Below are 26,415 nucleotides of genomic sequence, written 5' to 3'. Positions count from 1 at the left end.
TTCTAAAGCTTTCATGTGATTCAATTACATGGAGTCTTCACAATCACGAGTGCAAGCACACACGGGCACATGCAAACGCACACTGACACACACACACAGCCATCCCAAAACACACTAACCTGCATTGCCAGCACTAGGGGGACGTTGGGGAGAGGCCATGTTCCTGGGTAGTTGTCCATGGGGCGTGGAGAGCATGCCACTGTCGCTGAGGGCCTGGGTGGCTGCAGCCAGGGCCTGCTGGGAGGCCAGGGAGCCTGCAGGGCTGTAGGCCTGAGCCAGGCTGTTGGGGTTGGCCACATGCATGGAGAAGTTCTGCTGAGGCAGACCGCTGGGCTGGAGGAACAACACAGGAAAATCGAACAATTAGCGATGGGGGAGAAAACGTCTTTGAACACTAGACAAGGCCAACATCCAAAGGCCAATCGTTTTTATTACTGAAGAATGTACATTGATGGATGTCATCAAACTATGTCCCATTACTATTTCTATAAAATCTCTAAATATAAAATGACATGGATAGACATGGTTTTGTGATACAGTGAAGACATTGTTGCACTCATAAAACATTTGACATGCTCAAAACTGGTAGCATTAGCAGACCATTGCAGATACAGTGCAATGAAGTTGTGAGTTGTAACATTAGTAAGTGATGGACAAAATGGTGAAGTCATAGAAAACTAGCATAACCAGTACCAGTACAGTAAACAATGCAATTGCAGACTTTTAAACAGCGGCTAGGGAGTTTCAGAACGGCTGAAACTACTACCTGTTGTCTTGTGGAAGGTGAACTGGTTTAAGGTGTAGCTAACAAGAGACATGACCAAGAATGTTGTCATTTTTGCTTGTGACTTATGTCAGTGTCAAGAGTGATTGAAAAAAAAAAAAAAAGAAAAAAAAAAACAATAAATACATTTAAGAGAGGGAGAGAAGTGTTTTTTATTGTTTTTTTGCCATAAAGCCAAGCAAAAACGTTCCATTCATTTACTTACGATTTTATGATTTCTCATCATATTATCAAACTCCTCATTAATCTTTTTATATTTCTCTTCAGTGTGAGGGGTGAGGACATAGGAGGCATCGGGGTCCGGGCTATCACAACCTCTGTGTTCTTTCTTGTTTAGCGCCTGTGGTGGACATCAACATAAAAGACAGGGAATCAACACAAAAAGGCGGAGAAGGAAGGAGGTTGTACTTACACCACAGCGTCTGTACATAACAGCACTCTCTTCGTTTAGCTTGGGGAAACGTTCGTCCATATCAGGGCTATGGCCAAAACAGTCGTCTGCCTCAGGACTGGCACAGTCATTATGGCCTTTGATTCTTAATTTCTGAAATACAATGTGGGACATTTTACACACTGAAATGCAGATTGGTGCTGGTGTGGAGGATTAATGACAAAATGTCCTGGCAAAGTCCTGAAAACTGTCTTGAAACAGATCATAAAGCTTCCTGAATGGTAGCTTTTCTAAAACATGGTGCTGTAAGTCAAAATTATGTGAGTAGAGTATTAAAACATTTATGACTGTGTAAATAAGTGTTCCTAAAAAGCTTATGCTGCGTTCACACCAGACGCGAAACAAATTATTTGCATGTCCTAAAGTCAATGCAAACACGCAAATTATTCGCGTATTTCGCTTGAGTTGAACATTTTCACTTTTGAGAGGAAATGGAGGGCAAGAGTATTGAAGCTGTGTGGGCATCCTCTGCTATACAACACTACTTCGTATTTGTTAATAGTTGTCATCTCGGACATGGTTGACGACAAAAAATAAACACAAATGAACGCAATGCGAAAATTGACTTCACGTTTGGTGTGAACACAGCATTAGACCCCAATCATCACGATGTTACTGTCACAGAATCAAAGTAATTTCCCTCATGCACATGTGACCAGCCCTTATCCAGAAGTTCAATGACCTCTGTCTGGGAGCTTCAGCAGGTCAGGTCATTGGTATTGTGGTAATGACACTCTCCTTTGGGCTTAGGCACCTGTAGGTGAAAGAGACTTGGTGTCTGCGACCATTGTGTCTCTGTTCACTAATGAGGACCAACTCAAGCTGCGTGTCTGTCTACCCAGCAGCAATGTCCTGATATCAGCAACCCAGGGTACATGGAGAGTAGGAAACAGCTGCACTTCTATGACAGCTTTGACAACTGCGGGAGACTGACCCCGTGCCCCACCTGAGCACTGCTCTGCCCCCCTCCCCGCCCCCCTCCCCCAATTCAGAGCTCATATCTAATTTCTCCTATACATTATATCAAGTGGCACTTGAGTTGGAGGAATGAAGAGCATGGTTGATTAGCAGTGTGCCCTTTCCATTGCATGCTCAAAAATGTCTTCAATCTTGCATGCTTGTTTTTCAGCGTTCATAACTAGCTTTTCCCTTCCCTTGAAATGTCTTTAGATGATAATTCTATCAAAAGCAACCGCTTCAAACCGTTTCATAGCCCAGCCTATAACACCACATGTCCGGGCATGTACTGTCAATCCTGCTGGCTGTGCCTACTGCCTCCAGTAAATGGACTCCATGAGCAAATGGCAGAGCAGGTGTCTCTCTCCATCCAGCACCTGTCATCTCCTCAGTGTCCCCGTGGCCAGCCAGGGGGCTTCAGTCCAGCCCCCTGGCCATAAAAGGACCTGGTCGGTCAACCCCTGAAGGTCAATGACCACATCGACACCCTCAGGACTGTGCTTGCTTGAGATGTTTGAACAGTAGTGTCCAAGGCTAATTCTAATTTTTGTCATCATCAGTCCTAAAGGAGCATAAAGACTTCATGAAGGGACAGACAATGCTTTAACTGTGTCGTTTCAGTCCTCTTTGGTATGTTAATGAGTTAAACAAATAGGGCAACCGCATGACCAGCATCTGAACTATTCTTTACGTTGAGACGCTTCAAGTACAAAACATACACATTGTTTCAAGATTTAATGTTATTTAGCTTGTCTGAAGAGGGCTGGGAAAGTCTCTCTGGTTATTATCTCCAGACAGCTTGCCTCTCCTTCCCCCTCCCTCCCTCTCCCTCCCAAACTGACTGCTGTCACCACGTGAGTCTGCCTCTGGATGTACAGCCTTCTTATCTATCTCTGCTGTGGAGATAGGGGCTGGTAGTGGGGGGGGGGGGGAGGGGGAGGGGGAGATAGAGGACAGGCAAACAGGAGAAACAAGGTTGGAAGGGCGGGATTGCCACGGTGGAGGTTTTGGATGATCAGTCGGACACCAGTTACAAGTCACAAGTTCCAATTCTAGTAGAGCAAGCAGAAGCCATATTGTCTCTTTATTGAAGCTTACTCTATGTTTTGTAATTGGGATTTCAAGATAACTGAATGAGTCTAAATAGTAAGAGCCATCCCAGCGTTGTTCCTGGCGGGGCAATCTGCAGCTCAGACTAGACAAAGCTGTTATCACCCACATAAACAAGACTCAACGGCCTCATATATTTTTTACCGTCTGCCTATAACAACTTTTGATTTGGTTTTGGAATTTATTACTTGGCAGGGTGGAGAAGGGCAATAAAAAAAAATTAAGTTCCTTTAAAGATTGCTACTGTGTTCGATTAATGTCATTCCTACTGTGTTACTACAATTGGAAAGGCATTGATCATCAACTCAATTTACAGTATATAGTTAAGCCAAACTTAACTATATAGTTAAGTAAGTTAATAACTAAAGTTATTAAAATAACTTTAACATCACCATATCACTGTGTCATACGTGATGGATGCTGACATCACAAATACTCATTGTGAAATTGGACATCTCTGATGCTTTCTTTGACCTCTGACCGCAGCCAAATCTCTCCAATCCAAGGGTCTGTGAAATACTACCCTCTGCAGCTTTGCCCCTCCCTAATCTCTCCATTCTCCCTGGCCTCTGAAATATTTATGAGTACAATTAAGAGTTCCAATAAGACAGCGATAGAGGAGAAAGAATGATGGAGGCAGAATGAACACTCTGTGGGAAGAGGATCAGACAAATGAGAGCGAGAGTGTAGAAGAGAAGACTGGAGAGAAAGGGAAACGAGGAAATGAGAGACAGAGAAAGAAAGAGAGCAGGATGTGAGACCAGATAGATCCCAGCCTGACCCAAAATCAATCACTGTGGCACAGCACACAATGCGGTCTGTCGTTTTTTTTTTGTTTTTTTTTACAAAAGCACACCAAACCACATGACAGAGCAATGCCCTGGAATCATAATACATACAACTACCAACAAAAGTCCATCTAATTTCAAAAAACATCTTCTACGTTGGAGACTTAATCTTTAATGTAAATGAATTAAACTCAATGCTACACCCCAGTGTTTAGTGTGGTTGCTAATGCTCTCAGTCTGGCCTAATCGATACAGTGACAGGAAGCTTCCATTAACCACAGTATAAAAGCCAATACACCCTTAGTTTTGATTCTAACAGCCAGAAGGACAGGAGAATAGTATGCGATTACAGGGTTTTTTCCTTGTAAATTACAGTAAAGTAATAGTAAGAGTAAAAATGTATGCTGGTTTCAGAAGTTGGCTTGGTCTTCAATTTCTTGTCACGCTTGCACATGCAGAGAACAGGTGTACCATATACAAGTGTCAGCTGTGCTGTGGGTCGGAGAATTACACCTGTTAACACAGATCTCACTTCTCCTCTTCAGCTCTCATCTTCCCATAACTCACTAAGCAGCGTTCCTGCATGGGCGGCCTTCAGCAGTCCTGTCAGCCAGCCAGGACACACCAAACTACACAGCCTCCAGCGAGAGAGATCTATTGTCTACCACCGCGTTCTGGGAAGTGCAAATCCACCTTGAAACCTGACCTCGGCCATACAATACTTTAGTGTAATGTGACAATATCTCCCTGTTAAGATTACTCTGTTCAAATGTGTCGATATGTAGAGTGGCCAATCTGAGCAGTACCTCTCCCGATATGTTGCATAATAATTACGCACCTATTAAATTAAACCACTTGAGAGGGAATGCAGTCCATCACCGTCTTCGGCAATGTAATGCTTTTGGGATTATCAAATGGATTTAAGGTATTAAATAAATGAAATACATAATTGGGAGTTTGTGTCAAGGACTAGGGGCGGAGTCTGAAGCAGGGTGACCTTCCTAATTGGAGGAAAGATCAAGACAGTGACAGCACTCCTCTGGAATGACAACCAAGCAACTGGCCCTTAATTACTTCAGGCGTGGTCCTAACAGTCCAGCCTGACCAAGGCACATGTCCACCATTTGGTTTTATATAGAGGACAGACTGCATTCCCAGACACTCACGCCTCAATCCCTATTATTGCAAGTTATTAGTAGACTTTGCTAGCTCTATTTTGATCAGTTGTACTTAAATGTGTGATTATGCTGTCTTGCTGCTCCAAAAAAAAAAAAAACTCTAGAGACTCTAGAAGTGGATCTGCAGAGAGTATCCATGGAATATCCTTGACACCACACAAAATAAATGAGTGTATATAAGAACATCTTTCAATAGGTCAGAGAAAAACAATAATAAGAAATCCAAAGTCTCTCTTGGACACGATGTTTGAGTATTTCTGGTATGAACTGACCGCATGGTGATATCATCAGGAACGATGGAGATGAAACAGAGCTTTGTTCACACAGAGCTGTCCCTGTGCAAACACAAATCTGTGTTAACTCCTCTTTAAATATTAAATCTAAATTTCGGAGCAAGCCATCTTCGTGGAACACGCTCTCAAAACAAACATGCGTTGATTCATCCCACTGTCAACACTACTACTGTTTGATTTGGTTAAAATGGCATTCCTAATGTTGTCTGTTCAAACTATCCCAGATCACCTGAAGGAAGGCGGGGGGAGTGAATTATCAAATTTATAATTCAGTGTTGTATGATAGGTTAGTTATACTGTAATATATTTACAGTTCTATTGGAAACATTTATTTACATTTATGACATAACATGTAGATTCCCTGCATCTCTACTGAAACTGAACTATCCACTTAAAATTGCTGCTAGTTACATAAAAAAAAATTTTGAATCACTTTCCCATCAGTGTATCCCTTTATGTTGGTAATCCGGTTACATAATGCTAGATAATATATGCAAGGTTTTTAGGGATTTGTTTGTAATTATTCATGAATTTAGGAACAGGGTTACATAATTCTCTATTTTATTTGCAGAGTCACTACTTTGATACTTTTGATTTCATGCTAAGTAAATGTCTTGTGACCTTTCAGCTATTTGACAGGGAGTGTAAAGTGTCGATTTCTGTAAGTGTGTCATGACATCTCTGGCTTACAGTTAGTATTTTATTAAATTGTTTTAAGTGTCTTAAAATACTTCATGGACAGACCTCCTTTTAAGTGGTATTTAACTGTCCAGTAGCTAAGCATGTGTATCCTACAGACATCTCAAATGTCAAAGCCAGTATTATCGGATCATGAAAGAAATCTGGACACTTGCCATGCATCCAACTGTAATACTAGGTGTTTTCACATCACAATTTCTTGATTTTATGTTGTCATTGGTGTGCATCAAAGACAAATGAGGCCTTCCTTGTGGATTAGCCTTTAGATGTTGGCTTATCGCCCAGATGAGAGACAGCATAATTGCTGATAGGGCATGATGTTGCAATGCTAACTGACAGGGGTCGCTTTTTTGATGAAGGAGCGTAAATCTTCCAGGGGGCAAAAATCTTGGCACTCCGACCAACTACTTTCAAACTCCAGGTAATATAATATTTCATTTATTTTTCCATTTATATTTTCTTGTCCACACATCATGCTGCCCAAATGATTATATTGCATACTTTGGATGAAAACTAAACTCTAATCGTAACCTCTGCTTCATTATTCTGACAGCAGCAATTGATCCGTCACACTAATTGACCACCCTAGACATTGTATTGTCCATGCCTAACTGCCGTTCATTATAAAAGATGCAGTCCTACTGACTCACCACTCTCATTAGGTTTGACATTCAAACTTGATCTTTTACATTTGATTCCTTTATTACAGAACTTTTATGAGTAAAACCATCAATCTGATATTTGGTATGTTTTTCTTCCAAATATATGTGTGAAATGAAAATGGTAAATCACCAGTCTAAGCTTGTGCTTACTCACAAATTATGTAAGGGATAATGTATAGAACGCGGCGTTCTGTAAGCTCCAAAAGAATGAAAATCAAACACTTCTTTCCTGCCATTCCCATTGATTTGGTTAGACCTGTCGAGAGAAGCAAGGTTGAGATCTGCTGACACAGCTAAACAAAACGCAGCAACAGAATGTTGCAAATAGCTAACCAGTATGTAAAGTATAACCTCTCATTTTACAGTGTTTGTTTTCACTCGCTGTTGTGTCAGCTTGCCTTTGTGGAAAAAGCAAATCAGGAGCAGAAATAGGCAAATTCCTCTCTGCCTAATGACCTTTGGAGAAGCCACAGGTGGTTCTTGTCCAATTGGGAGATGTCTGGTTTCGTATCATAGGATGAACGGCGGCTTAGTTGATGATCTGTAGATTTGTATTTTGTAAACTGAGTATAAACTGTTGAAATCATTCAACATAAAAACAAAAACTGAATCCTAGCATTAGGCCAACGCACAATGCTTGACTAGTTTCACAAATCTCGCATTTACATGAATGTATAGTTTATAGGAGGAGGAAATCTATCTCACACTATTAATCACATACTTTACCTATACTTATTTCAGAGTTTCCAAAATAGCAAATTCATTCTTGCATTACACAAGTCTGAACAGAACGTGAAGTTGCACTGGGGTCCTGTTTACGTGTAACAAGGCCAGCGTCAGTTTAATACAGTTTATATCCTTAACTATCAGCATGTGAACTCAACCTGAACAATGGAGAGAAGTGTTCTTTTACAGCTTTCAATCTAACTAACCTATACTCAATGAGAGAAGGAAACATGCTTAAGGACAGAGGGTCTAATAGAGGTTGGGATTCTCAAACAAGGCTTTCTTGTAACAGTGTAGACAGGGACAAAGTGTGTTATAGAATCTGACTTTTCTACTTATCCATTTAGTGGATTGACCTGATAAACTCCTATAATCTGTAATGAATAAGAACATGTACATTCCAGAATCTTGTGTGTTCAGACAAACATGACCAGGAAAATATGTGCACAACATAACAATTTTCTGAGAGAAGGTAACCACTGCCAGTTTAAACTGTTGGGAGGGACACTGAAAACAAACACAATTTAGGTTTGGGAAGTTTTGCTTCCTCTGAATTCTTGAGTCTTTGGGTGTGTAAGGGTGCAATGAGTTGAGTTGAAAACTCTCTCAGTAAGGCAAATATTGCATTACCGTTACATAAACAGTGTGAACGTGAGTCATCTTGGCCATTCATTTTTAATGGAAGTGAGGCCAAGATCAGAAACAGGACTGCTCAGGGACCAGGACTGGGACTATGATGCAACAAAAAAACACGGTCAGCATGACACACAGTTGCATGACATTGACAAACCAATCAAATGATTCACAGTGCACCTCTCTAACTTCTCCTCGGAGCTGACTTTTAAGGTTGACAACAAAAAGGTCGGACAAACAAATGTCATCTTGCTCCGCACGTATGTCAATGTCGAAACATATATATTGTTTTGCTGGTATTTCCTGACTATCCAGGGGTTGTTTGCTTTCAAATTATGATTTCAACAATGTTGGAGACCCTGATCAGCCCACCGGTTTTTGGGCCCTACATGCAGTCCACGTTTCGTTCAAGACTCTGTTCCAAGCGTTGTTTTCTTTAAGAACAGCATGTCACTATTTAGACCATGTGTGGAGAGCGACCAACACACCCTGCGACACCATTTGTTTCCATTCCCCGCTGAACACTCATAAAAATAAAAAAAACGATGATAACATTCAGGACTGCCAAAATTTGGAAGTGGCAAATATTGGAGGATTTTCATGGTGATCCGAAAGTAAAGAATCTGTGCGTTTTGATACTTGGAAAAACAAACATGGCTGGGACATGGTGCTGTAGAGCGCTGAGCAGCTACACCCTCCACCCCCTCGCCAGTGAGTGAGGCTTGGGGAAGGGGGTGGAGAGGGGAGGGGTGCATGGCTAATAAAGCTCTTTCCAAGAACAGGTTGCCATGGTATTGGCGATGGATTGAGCTGTTTCCAAGGAAATGTATGAAGTTCTACACAACCTTTTAAGGGCCAATTTCCAATCAGGCCAAGCTTAGACTGTGATAGAAAGCTTTAGAAAGCCCCATAGAAAGCTTTTCTACTGGGTGACCGTAGCATTGCTCAAACGGTTCAGAATTAGGAAATATGCAGCAACAACTAAACGCGTTGACACTCACCTCCACAATGTCTGAGTTGGTCCTGCTCTCGTGGGGCTCGTTGTACTCGGTGTACTTGAGCAGCACCTTGTCCATGTCGGTGCTGGCGTACTGGAACAGCTTGTTGGAGCTATTGAAGATGATCAGGGCTATTTCACAGTCACACAGAACGCTCAACTCGTAGGCCTTCTTCATCAGACCAAACTTCCTCTTGGTGAAGGTCACCTGAAGACAAACAGGGACAGACAAATATTGAAGTTGAGTAAAGTACCACGATCAGCATCAAAGACTTCTTTCACAATCGTATTCAAGTAAGACCTTGCAAGTCTATGATCAAACTTTCATGGTTAAATGAACAAAAAGATTGCAGATGATCAAAAACACTTAACATTCAGCTGCCAGAGTTCTGCTGGAGAACAAGGTGCTGAAAAATCAGGGCCTGTCCAAAAATCAGGGTGACACTGACAAAAACATTGTTTTATCCTTCAACAGCTGCTGTATCGCATACTACTGACCCTTTGCAAAGAACAAGCCGATCACTTTGTTTCGACAGGAGCAGTAGAGGCTGACACCGTGTTTGTGTCAGCTGTTTGACAGTGAAAGGTCATTCAGCCATATGTAAAAAGATGCCCACTAGGCGATACTGAGGAAGTCAAATGTGTTGGTGAGAAGGAGAGCGCTGCATTCAACGCATTGATCCAGTTGTAACACAACCCCATGTTTGAGAGACAGTGTGAGAGATGAAGAGAAAGAAAGAAAAAGAGTGAGAGACCTTGTAGAGATGGAGGGAGAGGTGTGATGCATGAATGATGTAAGAGAGACACAAATGTTAGAGTGCTCACTATGGGGGAGCTGGCTATTTCTCCCATACGCCTATTTTCCTCTCTCCCACTCCACCCTTTGACTAGTCAATATTTCCTCTTTATCACAACCTCACCAAGCCCCCGCAGTCCTGATGGTTAGACAGCTCAGTGGCCGGCCCTGATAAGAAGGGAGTGGACAGACTGTCTAGTCCCTGGTCCCACAGACAGTTGATCTACAGCAGATACTGTACCGGCGTACAGTATGACCGGAGATTAGAGTCACCCATAGCTCATTGTTATACTCCACTACTAATATCAGGTTCATTCTCATCTGGCGAAATGTAATGGACACTGACTTCCAGGCGAAAAATGTGTGAGTCGATATGGCAGTTGCCCGTTCTTGGATGGGACGCTGGGAACACTGTTTCCCTGTGTTTCATCAAGATCAGACCACAGAGACGGGATCCTCACAAGCAGGGAGAACAGGAAATGCCTCTTTCCTGGGAAGAACACTGAGGCACTGAGAGCGGACCAGCAGTTGACTTCATCAAACAGAAATGTGTTTCAGAGAGCATCTCAGTCAGTAGAGAGAGACAGACTTGACAGGCTAGCCCTGAAGGGGGTGAAGAATGTGCCCAAGTGACTGGATGGAGAGGAGTTCTGGTGGGAAGGGGGGGATTAAAGATGATGGTCACCGTCACTGGAGCATACCAGCTATTTCCCACATTACAGCAGACAAGCTATCTATTTACATCTGCTTTTGGGAGGCCAGTAAAAATCCCCTAAGGTAATCTACCAACAAAAAGGCTATCATGGATTGTTTGACTAAAAAAGTCATTTCTAATTTATAGCACTTCACATCAAAGCAAAGATAAATATTAATATCTTTCACACACCAATCATTTTCTTCATCAATCTTTTAGTATAAGTCACCATGCATCATACGTTATAGATAACAGGTCACCTTATCTCCAGAGGACCTCACACTAAGCTTGGTGACTCAACTTATTGCCCACTCTAAAAGCCTGTGTCGTGACTGGTGACTGAACACTTCCCATCATTCTAGACTGCAGCATGACCGTGTGAGCTGCAGCTGCCTCACTGGCCCAGCACCTTCACCACACCACCTCATACCACATAGAGATAGGACTCCCATCAGGCATAACCCTTCTCGTTTTGAAATAGATCTCTCTGATGACCCATGGCACCCATGGAGTCAGGGAAGGGATTGGAAAATGGCAACACATTCCTGTAGTTCATTTAATAACTAATCTTACCAGTGATTCTCATCACAGAATTTAAAAAAGTAGTTCACAGATTAGTTGCCAATTGAAACTCGTAGGGTTTTGTAAACATGACAGCTGCCACCTGTAGCCTATGCATTAGCCATTAGCATGTCAGTTTGGGTTTGGCATAGTGCTCAATGAAGCCTATTGACGACTGAAGTCCTCTTACACTTTCATACACATACCTGGTATGGGGCTTTTAACTTGGACACTGTGAGGAGCACTATGATATGCATGATGGTACTTTATCTTTACATATTTCATATCCCGGAGGCAGCCAAAAAAAGGCATCTTTGGTAAGGACCGGAAGGTAAGAGGACCACAGTATATTAACATGCATGTTGAAGAAGAGCAAGTTTGAAAGGTATAGCTGGGCATTATTGATGCAGGAATAATTCTTGTTTTCATTAGGTTAGAATAAAGTACAGCTGCTCTATAATAACAAAATGCCATTTAACACAAATTACTTTTTTTGCTGGCTCTGCTTAAAGCGAACCAAATATTTGCATGGGTGATAGGCCTCAACATTGCATCTCAGTGATTTGAATAAATATCCAAAAGGTCAAGAATTGAGAAGCCTTGATAACGATTATGCAAGTGGGGACTTCTTTTCACTACTCCAAGTGTATCTGTCTGTAATTAGCGTAGTTATAGTACAGCACATTCTTTTAATGTCAGGGTTATTAATTGCCTGTGGAGCGGCCACACAGTCAGAGCTTCTGCCTGTCACTACAACACCGCTAGTATGCTAATAACGATTCCCCTGAGTACAGTCGACAAGATGCCCCAGAGATCTCAGCCTCGAAGGCTTGTTCCACATCGTCCAAAACGAGCAAACACTCATTAGAACCCCATAGAAAGCGATTTTTGCGATGAAAGTTTATGTAGATTTATCATGCGAGCATGACCTAGCTGGAGAAAATAGCCGAAACTGTGCTGTTACGAGAATAAACTATTTGCTTAAGTGCTGTGTGGAGAGAGTTGTGAAACTATAGGGAGGTAGGTCTACTACAAAACATTTTTTTACTTTCCCTTGGTGGAGAAGCTGTGAGTCTGAATTGGAAAACGATCATTGCAGGTTCACTACAAATCTCCAACAGCTCTCATAGCAACATCCAGATCCATGCTGTAATTCATGCTTCAGAGCAACTGCATGGAATTATATCAAACTTTCATGCATCGCTCAAAAATACAAACTATAACGCTGAACCATACATTTAAAGTGACAGGGGTGCGTTGAAGTCTGCATACTACATCTATAAATGGACCCACCTAACAAACCAACATCAAATATAGATATCATATAGGCCTACAGATGCTTTTTTCCGGCCGCATCCCTATTTCCAGTCTAAGACAGAGGTCCAGACAGGCTGGTATTTGTTGTGCTGTTAGCATGGGATATATATTTAGATGGAGGCAGACAGACAGAGTGGATTCCAGTGGGCTATGTGGCTGGAGAGGGCGATGGTGAGGCAGGGAGAGAAGGCTGCTGTGTGTCCCTCTGACCCACCCTGCTAATGAGAGGGTGCCGTCCAGCCCGAGCTAACCCTAATTACTGCCCCAAGCATCCCAGCTGGTACCGCAGACAGGGGCAGCCAGCCTGCCTGCCTTTCTGCTTACCTTCCCAGCACACAAGACATCCAGTATCCTACCACACCTTGCCTGAGAGGCTGGGCAAAACGCGGCCCACATCTTCACCATCCGTGCCACCACACCCTATTTCAGGTTAACTTCAGCGGATGGATAATGGACTGACGTGGGATTTGAATAAGTACGCATATTCTCAAAATAACTGAATAGGCATGCAACAAATAGTTTGCCACATAAAGATGTGTTCCAGTGTGGATGCACACTAATACATTTCTAGTCCACAGTTGACTGACTTCCAATTATCTTTTTAGGAGATAACGATACAAACAAAAAGACTATTCTGCGAAAATATCAAAGTCATTATAGAGAGAAAAAACATTGCTTGAGGTGTGAAACAAACTGTCAAGTCTACAGAAGACAGACTGAAAAATGATGACGTGTGAAGGTGACGTGTGAAGGTGACACTGACCTGCCTGTTCCTCTCGTCCATGATTCGTGTGATTTGGATCTTCTTCCGCCCCATGGTGGGATCGAGTTAGATTTCTCTGACACCCAAAGAATATCAGAAAAAAACGTCTGTGTGAATATTCCCAAACAGGTCCTTAGCACATCGTTTTCTCTGTCTTCACTGTGCCTCAACAACTGTGGAAAAAGAGACACAGAGAAAAAAGCTTGAGTCTGAAGTTGATTACACGTTTCCTTAACTTTTTACAATGAACAGAAATCATAGAAAAAGAAAGTTGCGATTTGTTGCAAAACAAACAACAAAACAAAAGTGTAAATCAGTAAGCATAATTTGTTGCAGACCTGATAAAATACATCCCCTCCAGTTTCATATTTTTCTCCATTCTTATCCTTTCAAACTCTTCATTGCACCAGAGCTCAAAGCTAATCCTGCTTATTCGAACAACCAACACTGCAGTCCGACAAGTATTGTGCAGCTATAGATCCCCAGACTGACGTTCCCACCTGAGAAGCTAACTGTCCCACCTCTCCTCAGAAGTCCTTGGCTCCTCAGCCTTGCCCCAAGTCCCTGAGCCCTTCCCTAATCTCATTGGATCTAAGAGGTACACAGAGGCAGGTCAGGGCTGGGTGAAGGGGGTTTATCCAAACACCCACCCCCCTGCCCAGCCTCCTCCCTCACCCCAGGATTATAGCAGCACGTGGAGCCAAGCTCCAAGACCTGAAGTGCAGCACGGAGCAGACACTATGACTGAAGACACCAAAGCCATCTTAGGACAGAGCTGATTTATAGGGTTTTGGAGATGATGTATGTGTTCTATATGATTTACTATCTAGGTAACTAGAACAGATGGTTGAAGAAGAGCAATCTGTTTTGCATTTTACAGTTTGTAAGATCTAAAGAAAACATTTTGCTATATTGATATTTGTAGAAAGTGTACATTACCTGCTGATGGACTAAACATGCTGAAGGCTTTGTGTACTGTATAAAAAACAGTTATACCGTGTGTAATTCTTGGAAGTGCTAACCAGAGAGTTGCTGCGTACAGAGATCAATACAGATGTAATATGTCACTATAGGAGAAACTACATCTACTTGACATAAAAATCAATATGACCCTAAGCCCACTCACACTCCCCACTGTAAGGAAAATCAACACCAGGCGGCAGAAGGAAGCACAGACTTCAAATGAGAGCCTGACAGTGTACCGTACATCTCACAATCTATGCATATCAAACATTATCCTGCCCACTTATGTAATTAAACACTATGGTTGTTGTCTACAAGCTGTTGTTATGGAGTACTAATCAATAAAACGGGGTTCTCTTCTCCAAATAAACATGTATGGCACTACACGACACAGCATCTAATCCATGAGCTTCATAACCTTTGTAACCTTTGTCGGTACTTCCAAAGACATCACATCCTCTCTTTCCAAAACAAACTCCTTTTTTTTATCTAAGTGTGACATCCGATTCTACAGTTTTTGAACTGCGGCTTTGCAAGAACATTTTCAGAATTTGGTATTCAGTTCGCTTGTTCAGAGAACTATAGATGGAGGCCATTTCCATTAAAATGCTTCTGTATAAAACAAGTGCTGAACAACAACACAATAGTCTTTATTAACCTTTAGCCTTACATCAAAAATTGCAATTTTCTATGTTTACATTAGCATAGCACAATAACATCTTTCACAACCCCACACAAGTCAACCATTGCAAACTTCCGAGTGTCTGTGAGGAACAAACGTCATGTTTGGTGAACTTTACCGCTCCAAGGAAACCTTCTTAACCCTGTAGCGCCATTTGTATCATATTTGACACGTGAGTTTCAGAGACCTCTACGTCATTATCATGAGCAATACTTTCCAATACTATTTTGTCAATCAGTAAAATCTTATTGAACCCTCAAAGCGTGTCCATGCAAGCCCTTGTTCCTTTCGCAGACCTCTGCATCCTACCACATGCTTTGCACAGCCCACTCTTGGAGCTTCCTGCTCCCCGGCAACTTCCTGTTTTTGTGTCCTCCACGGTCTGACCATGGCAGAGTAGAGCTCAGTCTTCCCCCTTTTCTTTTCCTGACCTAACCCTCGTGACTAAACAAGAACGGCAATGTCTGGTGTGTGCTACAGGGGCTGCTTGTCCTCAGGTTGTTGTTCAATTGTTTAGTCTTGGCTTTTCATATATAAACTACAACAATTGCAAGGTTGTTTTGGGGGGGTCCCAGTAGTGTGTGTTAGTGGTGCCTTTAAAATACAGCCTAGATTTGGTGGAAACACAGTCACCCAATTTGGTCAGAGTTCAAGCCTGACAGTCATGCAGATGACTCATGTTATTATAGCTCAGAGAGAAGGATGTGTGGTCTAAGTAGCAGTGGAGAAGAGTGTGAAGTGGAGGGGTGGTAATGTTGGTCTCTGATGTGAACCAGACACACAGCTGATCCCTGACAATAACACCCCTCCCCCCACCCCATCACCACATTCACCACTGTTCCTCCACCTTACTTCTGTTGCTAAGGCAACTAACCAGCTGTAATTAACAAGGTCTACCTTGTTGTAGCTGTAGATGTAAGGTGGCAGTTTGGTAGGAAAAGCCAGAGGTAGAAACAGAGAGAGATCATTGAGGCAAAAAGGAGATTTTATTTGGGGGAAAAAAAACAATGTATAGCTTTGACAAGAAAATAAATACTGTTCTCCCACAGTAAACCAAGGTGTCAAAAACCCTGGCAGCAGCATAACTGGCTGGGCTTGTGTGGTCCCTTTTGAGAAACCCTGCAATGAGGTGACATGTGCCCTGACTCTTCACTGAAACACACACACAGAACTGCCTTGCACTTCCCACAGCACTGTCATCTTTTAGCATACACTTGAGAAGAGAAATATAACAAGGCCTGCTTGGAGAGAGCCTCTGCCACATACAACACTGGCCTGTCAACCCCAATAGCACTGAGGAATGAATGCATTGTGTAATCACAGACTTTCTATGGAGGAGGAAAAGAGAAATAAAGAGATTGAGAGGGAGACAGTGTGTTTGAGAGGGAGAGGGAGAGAGGAGCACGGAAGAGGAAGAGAACGAGAGAGCAAAGAGCAGAGAAAGAAAAAGAGAGAAAAAAAAGAGAGAGAGAGAGACAGAAAGAAAGACAGAAAGACAGAAACAGACTAATCAGGCATTTATAAGACTATACACAATTTGGAAGTGCGAGATATTGCACTGGCAGAGTGTGAGTGTGTTGATGCTGCTACATGGTAGTATTTACACAGAGATCTTGTATTGAAATTAACTTTGACTAAAGATGAAGAATGGAACCATTGTCTTCTGCATCATTTGCATATTAATATGTTCACTGTGTCTAAAAAGGGTTAGGCCTATGCTAATTTCATTAGCAATGTCTCAACTTGAGTGCATGAAATGTACTAAAATTCAATTGATAAATGCCACAGGCAGCTACAGTACAGTCCATGGATTTCAATACTTCCTTACTTATCCAGAGTCATGGGCAAAAGCTCAGACAGTACTGTAGTTATCATGGCTGACTTGTGGCTGTCCAGTAGCTTTCTCAGGCCCATTAGGCTCTGTGTAAAAGTAGTGTAATTGCTGGCAGTTCCATCAATCTCCCTTTAATGGCAGTCTGCTGATATCTGAGGTAGGGGGCCATGTTCTAATGGTGGTGACCCCCATGTGACCCCCAACAGGAGTCCCAAACTGGATCAATGACAGTTCAAAGAAACCCTTGCTAACGTGTAACACAAGCAAGCTATCTAGGAGATTCACTCTCAAAACATCCTCACAAGAAATGCCACTGAACTTTTGCAGACCTTTTATGTGTTAATTAAACTCAATAATTGGTAAGATGCTGGTAAGAGATTGGGCTAAAAGTGTGGGAAAGCCATACCAGGCAATTACACTGAATGTTGGTCCTCTGTCGCTATCAGAAAAAAATGGTTAGCATCCACATTATTTACAAGCATTCAGGGCTTTCCCATGAAGGGCTTGCATTCACAATCATCACTCCCTCCTTCTGTTGCGTTTGCATCAATGTCCATCAGCAGTTAAAGTGCTCGCTGGAGGCATAATCAGACGGACAGTGAGGAAATCAGCATATCACCACAGGCCTCTGGCGAGTTCTATAGTGCATGGCTGCCTTTTGATGTTATTCGGACGAGAACCTTAGAAATGGTAAACAACAAGGATGAATCAACTACCCAGGGGCCATGTTAGGATATCTTAGCCCTCAATAACCTGCATGTTTACTCACTGTAGTCTTGTACATTGCCTCAACACAGCTTTCAATTATTCAACACAGTTTTAAATAGTTTTCTTTTTTTTTCCCCAAGACTATCTTTGATGCAAGCGATACGAATGAAATTTTATTCAAGAAGATAATGAAGTTACAGGTACTTCAAAGAACATAAAATATGTATTCTGTAATGCAAATTATGCTCTACTCTATGGTATAAACATACCAAATTCAGGCATCCTACACAGGCTTTAAAACAGTCAAACCTATGTTAAAGATTTGTAAAACATCTTTCATTTTGCCTCAATTAAAATATCTCTCCAGTCATTGTTAGCATTTTACTGGCCTTGCCCCCAGTGCTATAACTGTTCCAGTTGTCAGCTCTCAATGTTTTTACGGCCCAGCCATTTACTGTGATTAATTCATTACCCAAAGCCAGACGTGCTTCAATGTGGTGTCATGCTGTCTGAGTATTGACAGTGGCCTTTGGTACTTTGCGGGTCACAAACCCAATTAGTTTTTTTCCGTGATGTAATAATTAAACTCATCTTACTCCTTTACCAGACAACTTATTTAACTGGAAGCTAAGGGCCAAAGTGATTAAATGCTTTTAATTGTTCTGCATTTTCACCACCCAAACTGAAAGGGCTGTGATGCTGAGCTTACGATGGGAAAATTGCTTCCATTTATCCTGGCTCAGCTGATGATAATGGGAGGGTTCTGATTGGCTACTCAGAGAGAGGGTAGTATGACACGTGGCCTGGTTGAGATTTTGTAAAGCAGAACCTCATTAGGTCAAAATGTGCAGTGTATAAATGAGTAAGTAGTACAACCACTTTAGATAAACATCCTTGCTTTTTCATAGAACAGACCATTCTCCCAGAAGACAGACCACACACTCACACATTTTCTTGTCAAAAGGATCGCCATCCAGCTAGTTTGTTTACTACCTTCAGATACCTTCAGTTCCCACCCTGTAGACTCTATGACCAACCCATTTTAATTTGAAACAATCCATAACGCTAGGCATCTATCCCCAGTCTGAGAGCTGTGCTCGCTGAAACCCCATCCATCTAAGTGCAACACTATTACTCACATTTTCATAAGCTGTGCGCAGAGCTAGTAAAAATTTGACAACAACCTGCTTATTTAATTACTCTGCCTGCTGTGATGTAATTTCATTATTGTGTTGCTTTTATAACAGTTGCAGTGGAATCATTTTTTCCCTTCTTGAATGCTGTCAGTCCTTTTAACACAAAGAGGGTGATGTCATGCGTGCCCCACAAATCGAAAGACAGGCTGCCCTGTAAAACCAGATTTTCTCCTTCTTTGGCCTCTGTTCTTTTATATAAAAAAACACAAAAAAACTGTTGAACTTTTAAAACTGAGACACTGCCTTTTTCCATTATTTTCTACAAACTCTAAATGTCCCAAGTTAATGTCTTGACCAAATATCTAGTTTGAGACCAAGTACCTTGTTTCACATTTTTTAAACAGTGTGCTCCTTTGCGCAACAGCGCAACTGTAGTCAGTTAAAATACATTAGGGGAGCTCAACAACAATTATTTTCTTTAAGATTGATAACAGCGTTAAACCTTCCCAAACAGAGACTTCATAATACAATTAATTTGTGTCTAACACCGAACTAGACACGAAAATGAGAAAGAAAACTGCATAATATCTGTAGTCTCACGCCCAATCTTTTGATCTAGTTAATGAAATCCTAATGAATTCTTCCAACTTGTTAATTTCTGCTCTCACTGGAATGAAGTGTTTTCGTGCAAAGTGATATCTTGCTTTCAAGTGGTGCAGCGATTGTTAAGACATCTAAGGACTTTATCCTGAGAGTTGAGCTCCAGGGTTTCCCTGGGCTGCCCCAACCTAATTTTCCTGTCTTCAGACTGTATTTACTGAGTAAACAACAGAGATGTTCAGTGGGGTCATAAGGTATAGTATGCTTCTTATTCATGTTCAAATTACCTATGACAGGAACAATGTTCATCCAAATTTAGTTTCCTTAGTCAGTTGTTGGTGTCTATTTTACAGCACAAAGGAAAAATATACAAATGTAAATGTAAACATAGCGAACACCCCTTAGGCAGAACTGTACACACTGCTGTATGGTGAATTAGGTCTACAATTATGTCTGTGTGTGTCACCTACTTCATCACAGCACTGTGCACTATCTATCTATAGTTCCGGGAATCTGTGCGTCTTACCGACATCTTAATCACTGACTGCATCAGGAGCACTATGCACTAAACACTTCAATGACGCCTGGGGTTAAAGTGCACAAGGGCCGGGGGAAGAGAGGAATTATATGCTACAAGAGGATTAGAAGAGAGTTAAAGAACCTGATGGCTCAGGTACCGTCTCAACCCCCTCCCCCTCCCATGCATGTAATGGTCCAGGCCAAAAAGACTGAAGCCATCTCCAGCAGGGATTAACTTCTGTGATAGTGGAAAGCAAGGTCATCAATGAGAGGTAGACAAACCAAGGAGTTGCATCAACCATTATTAAAACCCTTATTTTGAATGTACCGTTTTGAAGTGAAAATACATCTGTATTTGTAATTATGTCACACACAATAAGATAATAAAAAAAACAATAATAAAACAATAAAATAAACGTCCTCCTTAATACATAGGTTTAATGGTGTTCAATAGTAATCTGTTTACATTAGTTCATAATGTGTAGGCTGTATTAAAACCTGACCCAGGACTAGAAGCAGACCCCCCCCAAAAAAAAAAAAAAACTTAGGTTTGGACCTTTTCTCTCTAAATCAACATGCAGTTTAATTAAGCTGCAACATGCTGCCTCAAACCCAGCTCACAGTTTAAGTTGGCAAAGATGTGCAAAACCTATTTACAGGGGCAACAAAGACAGTTTTATGTGAATACAGGAAAGTAGATTGAGAGGATAATATTTGGAAACAATTTTATTTGATTTCTTTATTTATTGAGTGTAATTTCTGAGCTCCTCTGGAACTTATTTAGCATCAAACGTGTGGCGATGTGGCCTAGTGGTCAGACAGGAGGCAGCCAGAGGTTTTCTGGGTTTGGGATCTCCAATGGACAGCTTGGGAGCATGATTTCTGGGCAACCCAGCAGGAATACTTCCAAAAGCCACAGACAGGCGAGAAAGGAGAGCACAGCATACCCATATCTAGTGTAGCGCCTGTACAGACTAGTATACAAACTGTGTAAAAAAAAAAAACTTATTGGAGGAGTCATTAAGAGTGAACCTGCTCTGTATCTTTAATGTTCCTTCCTGAAACAGTCATGTGTCCGATGGGTTGTACTTGTCAAGACAATTATTCACGAGACCTCAGGATTCTGTATGCTCCTCTCAGGTCTTGTTCAGAACCACCTGAGTCCCCTTAGTTCTGAGACGAGGCTACACACAGTTTTGCGTTGGTTAGGAATTGTGCATCTATGGCACTTAAGCTGATGGCAATATGGGCTCCAACAATGGTGGATCAGAGCTAGGCCAAAGGAGAAGCAACCTCTTCAGAGAGCTTTTATAACACATCCATTATAACCCAGAATAGCCCATTTTTGGAAGAGTGCCTGCAGTGTGTTTACATAATCTCCTTAAACTTGTGTATTATAACAGTGCTACATTAAGCTTTTGTAATGAATCTTTAAATCAAATTAAACTTTCAGCACAATAGGTAAGGCGTTTTTTGTCAGTAACTACTACATGTTTTAGTGACAGATGCGCTATCAATATTGAAAATGTATTTGTTGGGACAGCTCTAAAGGCATATTGGAATGCTTTAACTGATCAATAATTATTTTAAAAGCACTATGTAAAACATAGCAAAATCATTGATAGCCAACAATGACTACTGTACATGCACCAGAAAAACGGAATTCTGAGACATTCCTTTGCTTATCTGCAAAACATACACAACCTCACTCCACAAGGATGTACCTCCAGTCTCTCACAGAGAAGGTATCACTCCACAAGGATGTACCTCCAGTCTCTCACAGAGAAGGTATCACTCCACAAGGATGTACCTCCAGTCTCTCACAGAGAAGGTATCACTCCACAAGGATGTACCTCCAGTCTCTCACAGAGAAGGTATCACTCCACAAGGATGTACCTCCAGTCTCTCACAGAGAAGGTATCACTCCACAAACTAAACACACCAAATCTATTATCACTAGCCTACTGTAATACAAGTTACACCTCTTTCTAAATATTTTCACAGGCCCCTTATTGAGGGATAACTGTAAGAGATTTTTATCAGGAGAGTTGTCACTGGTCATAAAAGACAAAACACACAGATGAAATTCAGGACTTTTAGTAAATGTTATTCTGTATCCAGCTGAGCTAAGTGGGGATGGTTCCAACTCACTGTAGTCTGTTACAGTGAAAGGCATGTCAACTCATGGAACCCAAATGAAAAGTTACCGTAATTCCTCCGAGCCAGTGAAAATAACATTTTAGACCAGTGAAATAATCTCAGTAAGGATGAGGCTCAAAGAACTTGTAGAAGGCTATACAATTTTCAAAGCAAAACAACAGAAAGGTCCAGGAGAAGCTTATGCTTGTAAAGGGTTGTGATTCAAGCTGTAGCTCATATCAATGGTATCTTACCTGGCAGTAACTGTGATACTCCTCTTTTGGCTGGACACAGATCTCTTAGGGTTGGTTCACCTACGGCAGGCTCTCACACTTGGGGTGGTTAGGATTGCGCTAAAAATAAGAGGAGAAGACTTCTTGCTCAGTACCTCAGGACCACAGTGAAAGAATCCACCTTCTACAGCAGCTCTCAGAAAAAGGCTCTCTCATACTAATCCTTTGATGAGATTAAATGAAGAGTGATATTGCAGATCAAGTATAGATCTCCACTGAGGCTGATGTATCCAACAGTGAATGTACTTTTTAGTGCTTCTCCACTGAGTGGCTCACATCAAGAGCACTGATACATGCAGTGGTATACACACAAAGAGAGAGTGAGAGAGAGAGAGAGAGAGAGAGAGAGAGAGAGAGAGAGAGAGAGAGAGAGAGAGAGAGTAAGAGAGAGAGAGTAAGAGAGAGAGAGAGAGAGAGAGAGACTACTCAGTCATTTATAAGACCATATACCAGAGAGAACAAGGTCTGATTCAAAGATTGTTGCAAGATTAACTGTCCATGTGGTATATACCAACGCAATCAATGAATTCATTTTTTGGGTGATTATTCCTAATCCAGAAAAATAGTTAGGTTATTGCTTTGCATATAAATCCCCAACAGTGGAGTAGAGACAGATCCATCATTATTTATATGATGAATGATAAGCCATATCATTTGTTAAGCCATGCATCACACCAGCTAATCAGGGTGAATAAGGAATGCACTCCTCTGTAGCAACAGGCAGCATCAGATCCACTAGAGTAGTGTGTCATGTAATGACCAGAAAAAAACTCACTTAGAGAGTGAGTTCCAGAAATAGCCTTTCAATACCCCCCCAAAAAAAACACACACACACAGAGAGGTCTCTATTTCCGAGTTATGCAGTGCTAAAAACGACGTCTGGGCCTTAGAACTGTTGCTATTTTTGTTTACCACCGTGCCAGAAATACCCTTTCATTGGGAACCTCAAGGAGAAAGGGGGAAAAAACCTGAGGAACGTGGATTCATTAGAACCAGAATATCATGTGTCCTTATCCTACAATGACTATCAAGCCAAGGCTACGGCACTGGGTTTTAGTCACACTATCCCAGTTTTTTTTTCTTCTGAAACGTAGCCGTGACATAAAATAAATAGAACACTGTGACAGATATTTCATCCAGTTAAAGCCATTGAATGCTACTCGATGTTGAGAGCAACTTTTCCATTCACATTGCTCAGTCATCATGATGCCAGTAAATCCTCTCCCAAGCCCTCTACTGCAAAACGGTATTCATCAAATTGTACTCATCTAATTACATCTGCGTGTGGGGTAAAATGCATTTGATTAAATGAGATGGAAGTACATGACATGCTGATTGCAAACAAATCAGTTGATGGAGGTATAAGTGAATTATATGATGTGGAAGTTGAAAGTAATATAAGGCACAAGAAATGCTTTTAAATATGAGAATACTGATGTGATATCTAATTTTGAATCCCAGTTGTGTTGTCAGGTCTGTTATTGGCAATTGGCTATGTTGTATAAAAATGTCTTGCAATATACAGTGTATCCCTAGTGGGCGTACCTTCCCAAATTCATATGAAGACTTGTAATCGAACTCTGTATATACTCACATATCTCGCATCTGCTCTTAATAATACACAAGGTCATGGGATTATGACTACAATTATTAATTTTTTTACATTCAGAATTGTGACAAAGGAGTGGTTTTGTATCAAATATTTTCAATGAAAGTCATAAGAGTTTTATTAACCTCAAAACGTACATCTGAGTCATTCAAAAGCAATGAAATGTTCCCTTTCAACTAATTCAATAAGATAATTGATTAGAGATAAATACATAACACCAAATTCAAGTTTTAATGTAATAGAGTATAACAGAGAGTTAACAGGAATAATCCCACAGCTCCTTTAGACTGGCCATTGTGACGGTGATTGAAAATATATTCACAGTGAAACAAATTAGGGGCACACATGGTCCCCGAGGTCACTTTCATGACAGTGTACCATGACCTGATTACCTGTCTTCTGTAGCCTGTAATTACTAAAGCAAACAGACAGACTGACACTAAGGATAATTCAAACTGAAGTCTAAGGACTGGTAACTGTTGATGAAATATGGAGTAAAGGGAGATGGGTAGACGGCATCATCTTTAAGAGACTGCATACATAGATCTTGTAAAAATACAAGTAAAAAGGCTTTGATCCTACGTCTTGTTAGTTGCTTTGTAACTCGTGACCATGTATTTTATGAAATATACACAATCTAATGTGTTGGGTATACTGTCACTTACAGTATTTTTTCTGTTCTGAAAATAATTCTTCATGCACAAATCCGAAAATGTGTTCCACTGCATATTATTTTTAGAGCGATAACTTCAACTGATAGCTTAGTTTATATCACGGTGGGATCGATAGTTACTTGGAATACAGTAGGTTACAGCAGTAGCCCTGGTAGAAAATGTTCAAAAATCACACGAATAGACTGCTTCACTGCCGTCATCTAGTTAAAAGCTAGTAGTCCATCTTTATTACCTATATTAGTTCACTTTAGATAATGGCACACAATTATTACATGAACAGGAAAGTACAGTTCACTTAATAATTACAGGGGGCATACATAAAGTAATAACGATGTTTGTACATGTCAAACATAACTTAAGACATAAATACAGACCGGCTATACTAGTGAAGTCAGTTTAGGATGTACCTTAAAACTAATTTGCAATCTGAATGTACTGCAAAGTAAAATCTCAGAAAGACTACCAAAACACAGCGGTCGTCTTGTTTCCTCAGCCCCTCTCTCAAGCTCTCGCTCTATGCACAACGCTATGAGCAAAGATAACGCGGTTTGTAACTTACCCTGTTCCCCTCCCAGTCCTTTTCTCGATAAAGATATATTTTTATCAAAGCGACTCCAAGAAAGAGAGTGTTACATGGGCGTAATTTCACTCACGTTGACACTCGTCTGCTATTTTTAGGAAAGCAACTAACAAACTCAGAGAAGCAGGCTCTTGTCATTGCGAAGCTCCTCCCTTCTGAACAACAGCACCCTCCCACTAGACTCTTCCTAACGGGGGAATAACCTATTACTACACTGAAAAGCGTCACAAGTTAAGACGAAACAATGCTCTCAATGTTTTTCCACAATTACATCGACAGTAATTACTACCATAATGTCGAACATTATGGTACCCAAATATAAATAGCTATGCCGTGTTTTATGAAACTTTTGCCATATTGATATTGTTGATATTTAGTTAACATATATTTATCGCAAACTCTGAGCCTACTCATCTGCACATCAGTTTAAACATGCACGTACTTTGTGCACTAACAGATGCAGGTTCCCTTGTAGATGCACACTGCGAACAATGATTGTCCATGGCCATTGCAAATGACATCAAATACGGTGCCACATGAAGTTAAGAGATTAGTGACATGAGCATATTTCATTTAAATTCGCACTGTTGAAACGCATGGGAGTGTATAGAAGTTTGTAAAGCAACTATACAGTACTATTACAAGTGCTTTAATGCAGAATGTGTCTCAAAGGCATAAATTAAAGCGACAATACGAACTCCTGGTCAAAAAACTTAAGTGGACTACTACCAAATATCATTCCATGGATTTTGTAATGTAACCTTTCATTCCCTCCAATCCCACACTGTCAAGTGCTTACTGTGTGTAAAACCTCAATCACCCAGGCCAGAAGTCACACTGCAGTAACCCCAAATCTTGGGCCGGCATGTGTGTTTAGGGAAGAGGAAGTCAAACAGATATCCTGTGCGTGTCTGTGTGCTGCTGGTCTGTTTGTGTTGATTCCTCTCCACAGTCACAGAAAGTTATGTATCTGGTCCCTATCTTGTTTGATGTCAGCTTTCAGATGACCAGATAATTCCTAAATCTTACGGTAGTGGATATAATGTCCCCGGAGTGGGCTATAAAATATTAATATTAAAGACATTAAGCTGCACATACACATTTTGATACAAGGGTTGGGACAAATTCTCCTGGCTCTCATTTTATTCAAGGATTAGCCAAGCTATGCAATGTCTCCTTACCCCTGCACTTCTCAGATGGCATAAAGACAGAGGGTTATAAAAATCCAGTATTCATATTGAAATAATTGGCTCCATCACTTTAATCACA

General features: G+C 41.2%; 1 protein-coding gene across 12 annotated transcripts in view; it reads right to left on the bottom strand.

Moving 5' to 3' along the window:
- Positions 1 to 25,283, bottom strand: part of LOC146246665 (myocyte-specific enhancer factor 2A-like) — a 34,502-nt gene extending 9,219 nt beyond the window's left edge. For 6 of the 12 annotated variants that reach the window (XM_084681929.1, XM_084681931.1, XM_084681933.1 and 3 more), the window contains exons 1-6: positions 25,126 to 25,280; positions 22,245 to 22,343; positions 13,410 to 13,582; positions 9,283 to 9,486; positions 990 to 1,124; positions 120 to 333 (exon numbers count right to left, since the gene is read on the bottom strand). In XM_084681929.1, coding sequence (XP_084538055.1) covers positions 120 to 333; positions 990 to 1,124; positions 9,283 to 9,486; positions 13,410 to 13,463 — 607 coding nt within the window. In that variant the 5' untranslated portion in view covers positions 13,464 to 13,582; positions 22,245 to 22,343; positions 25,126 to 25,280. Of the gene's footprint in view, positions 1 to 119; positions 334 to 989; positions 1,125 to 1,196; positions 1,329 to 9,282; positions 9,487 to 13,409; positions 13,583 to 22,244; positions 22,344 to 25,125 lie in introns of all 12 variants that reach the window. The other 6 variants (XM_084681932.1, XM_084681935.1, XM_084681937.1 and 3 more) reach the window with 3 other exon arrangements.
- Positions 25,284 to 26,415: the final 1,132 nt, after the last annotated feature.

The sequence above is a fragment of the Hypomesus nipponensis genome, chromosome 19 (assembly GCF_054491055.1).
Source record: "Hypomesus nipponensis isolate SF chromosome 19, ASM5449105v1, whole genome shotgun sequence".
Taxonomy (NCBI): Eukaryota; Metazoa; Chordata; class Actinopteri; order Osmeriformes; family Osmeridae; genus Hypomesus; species Hypomesus nipponensis.
Note: the sequence above shows the minus strand (reverse complement) of the source record. Positions and strands in the feature narration are given on the sequence as shown.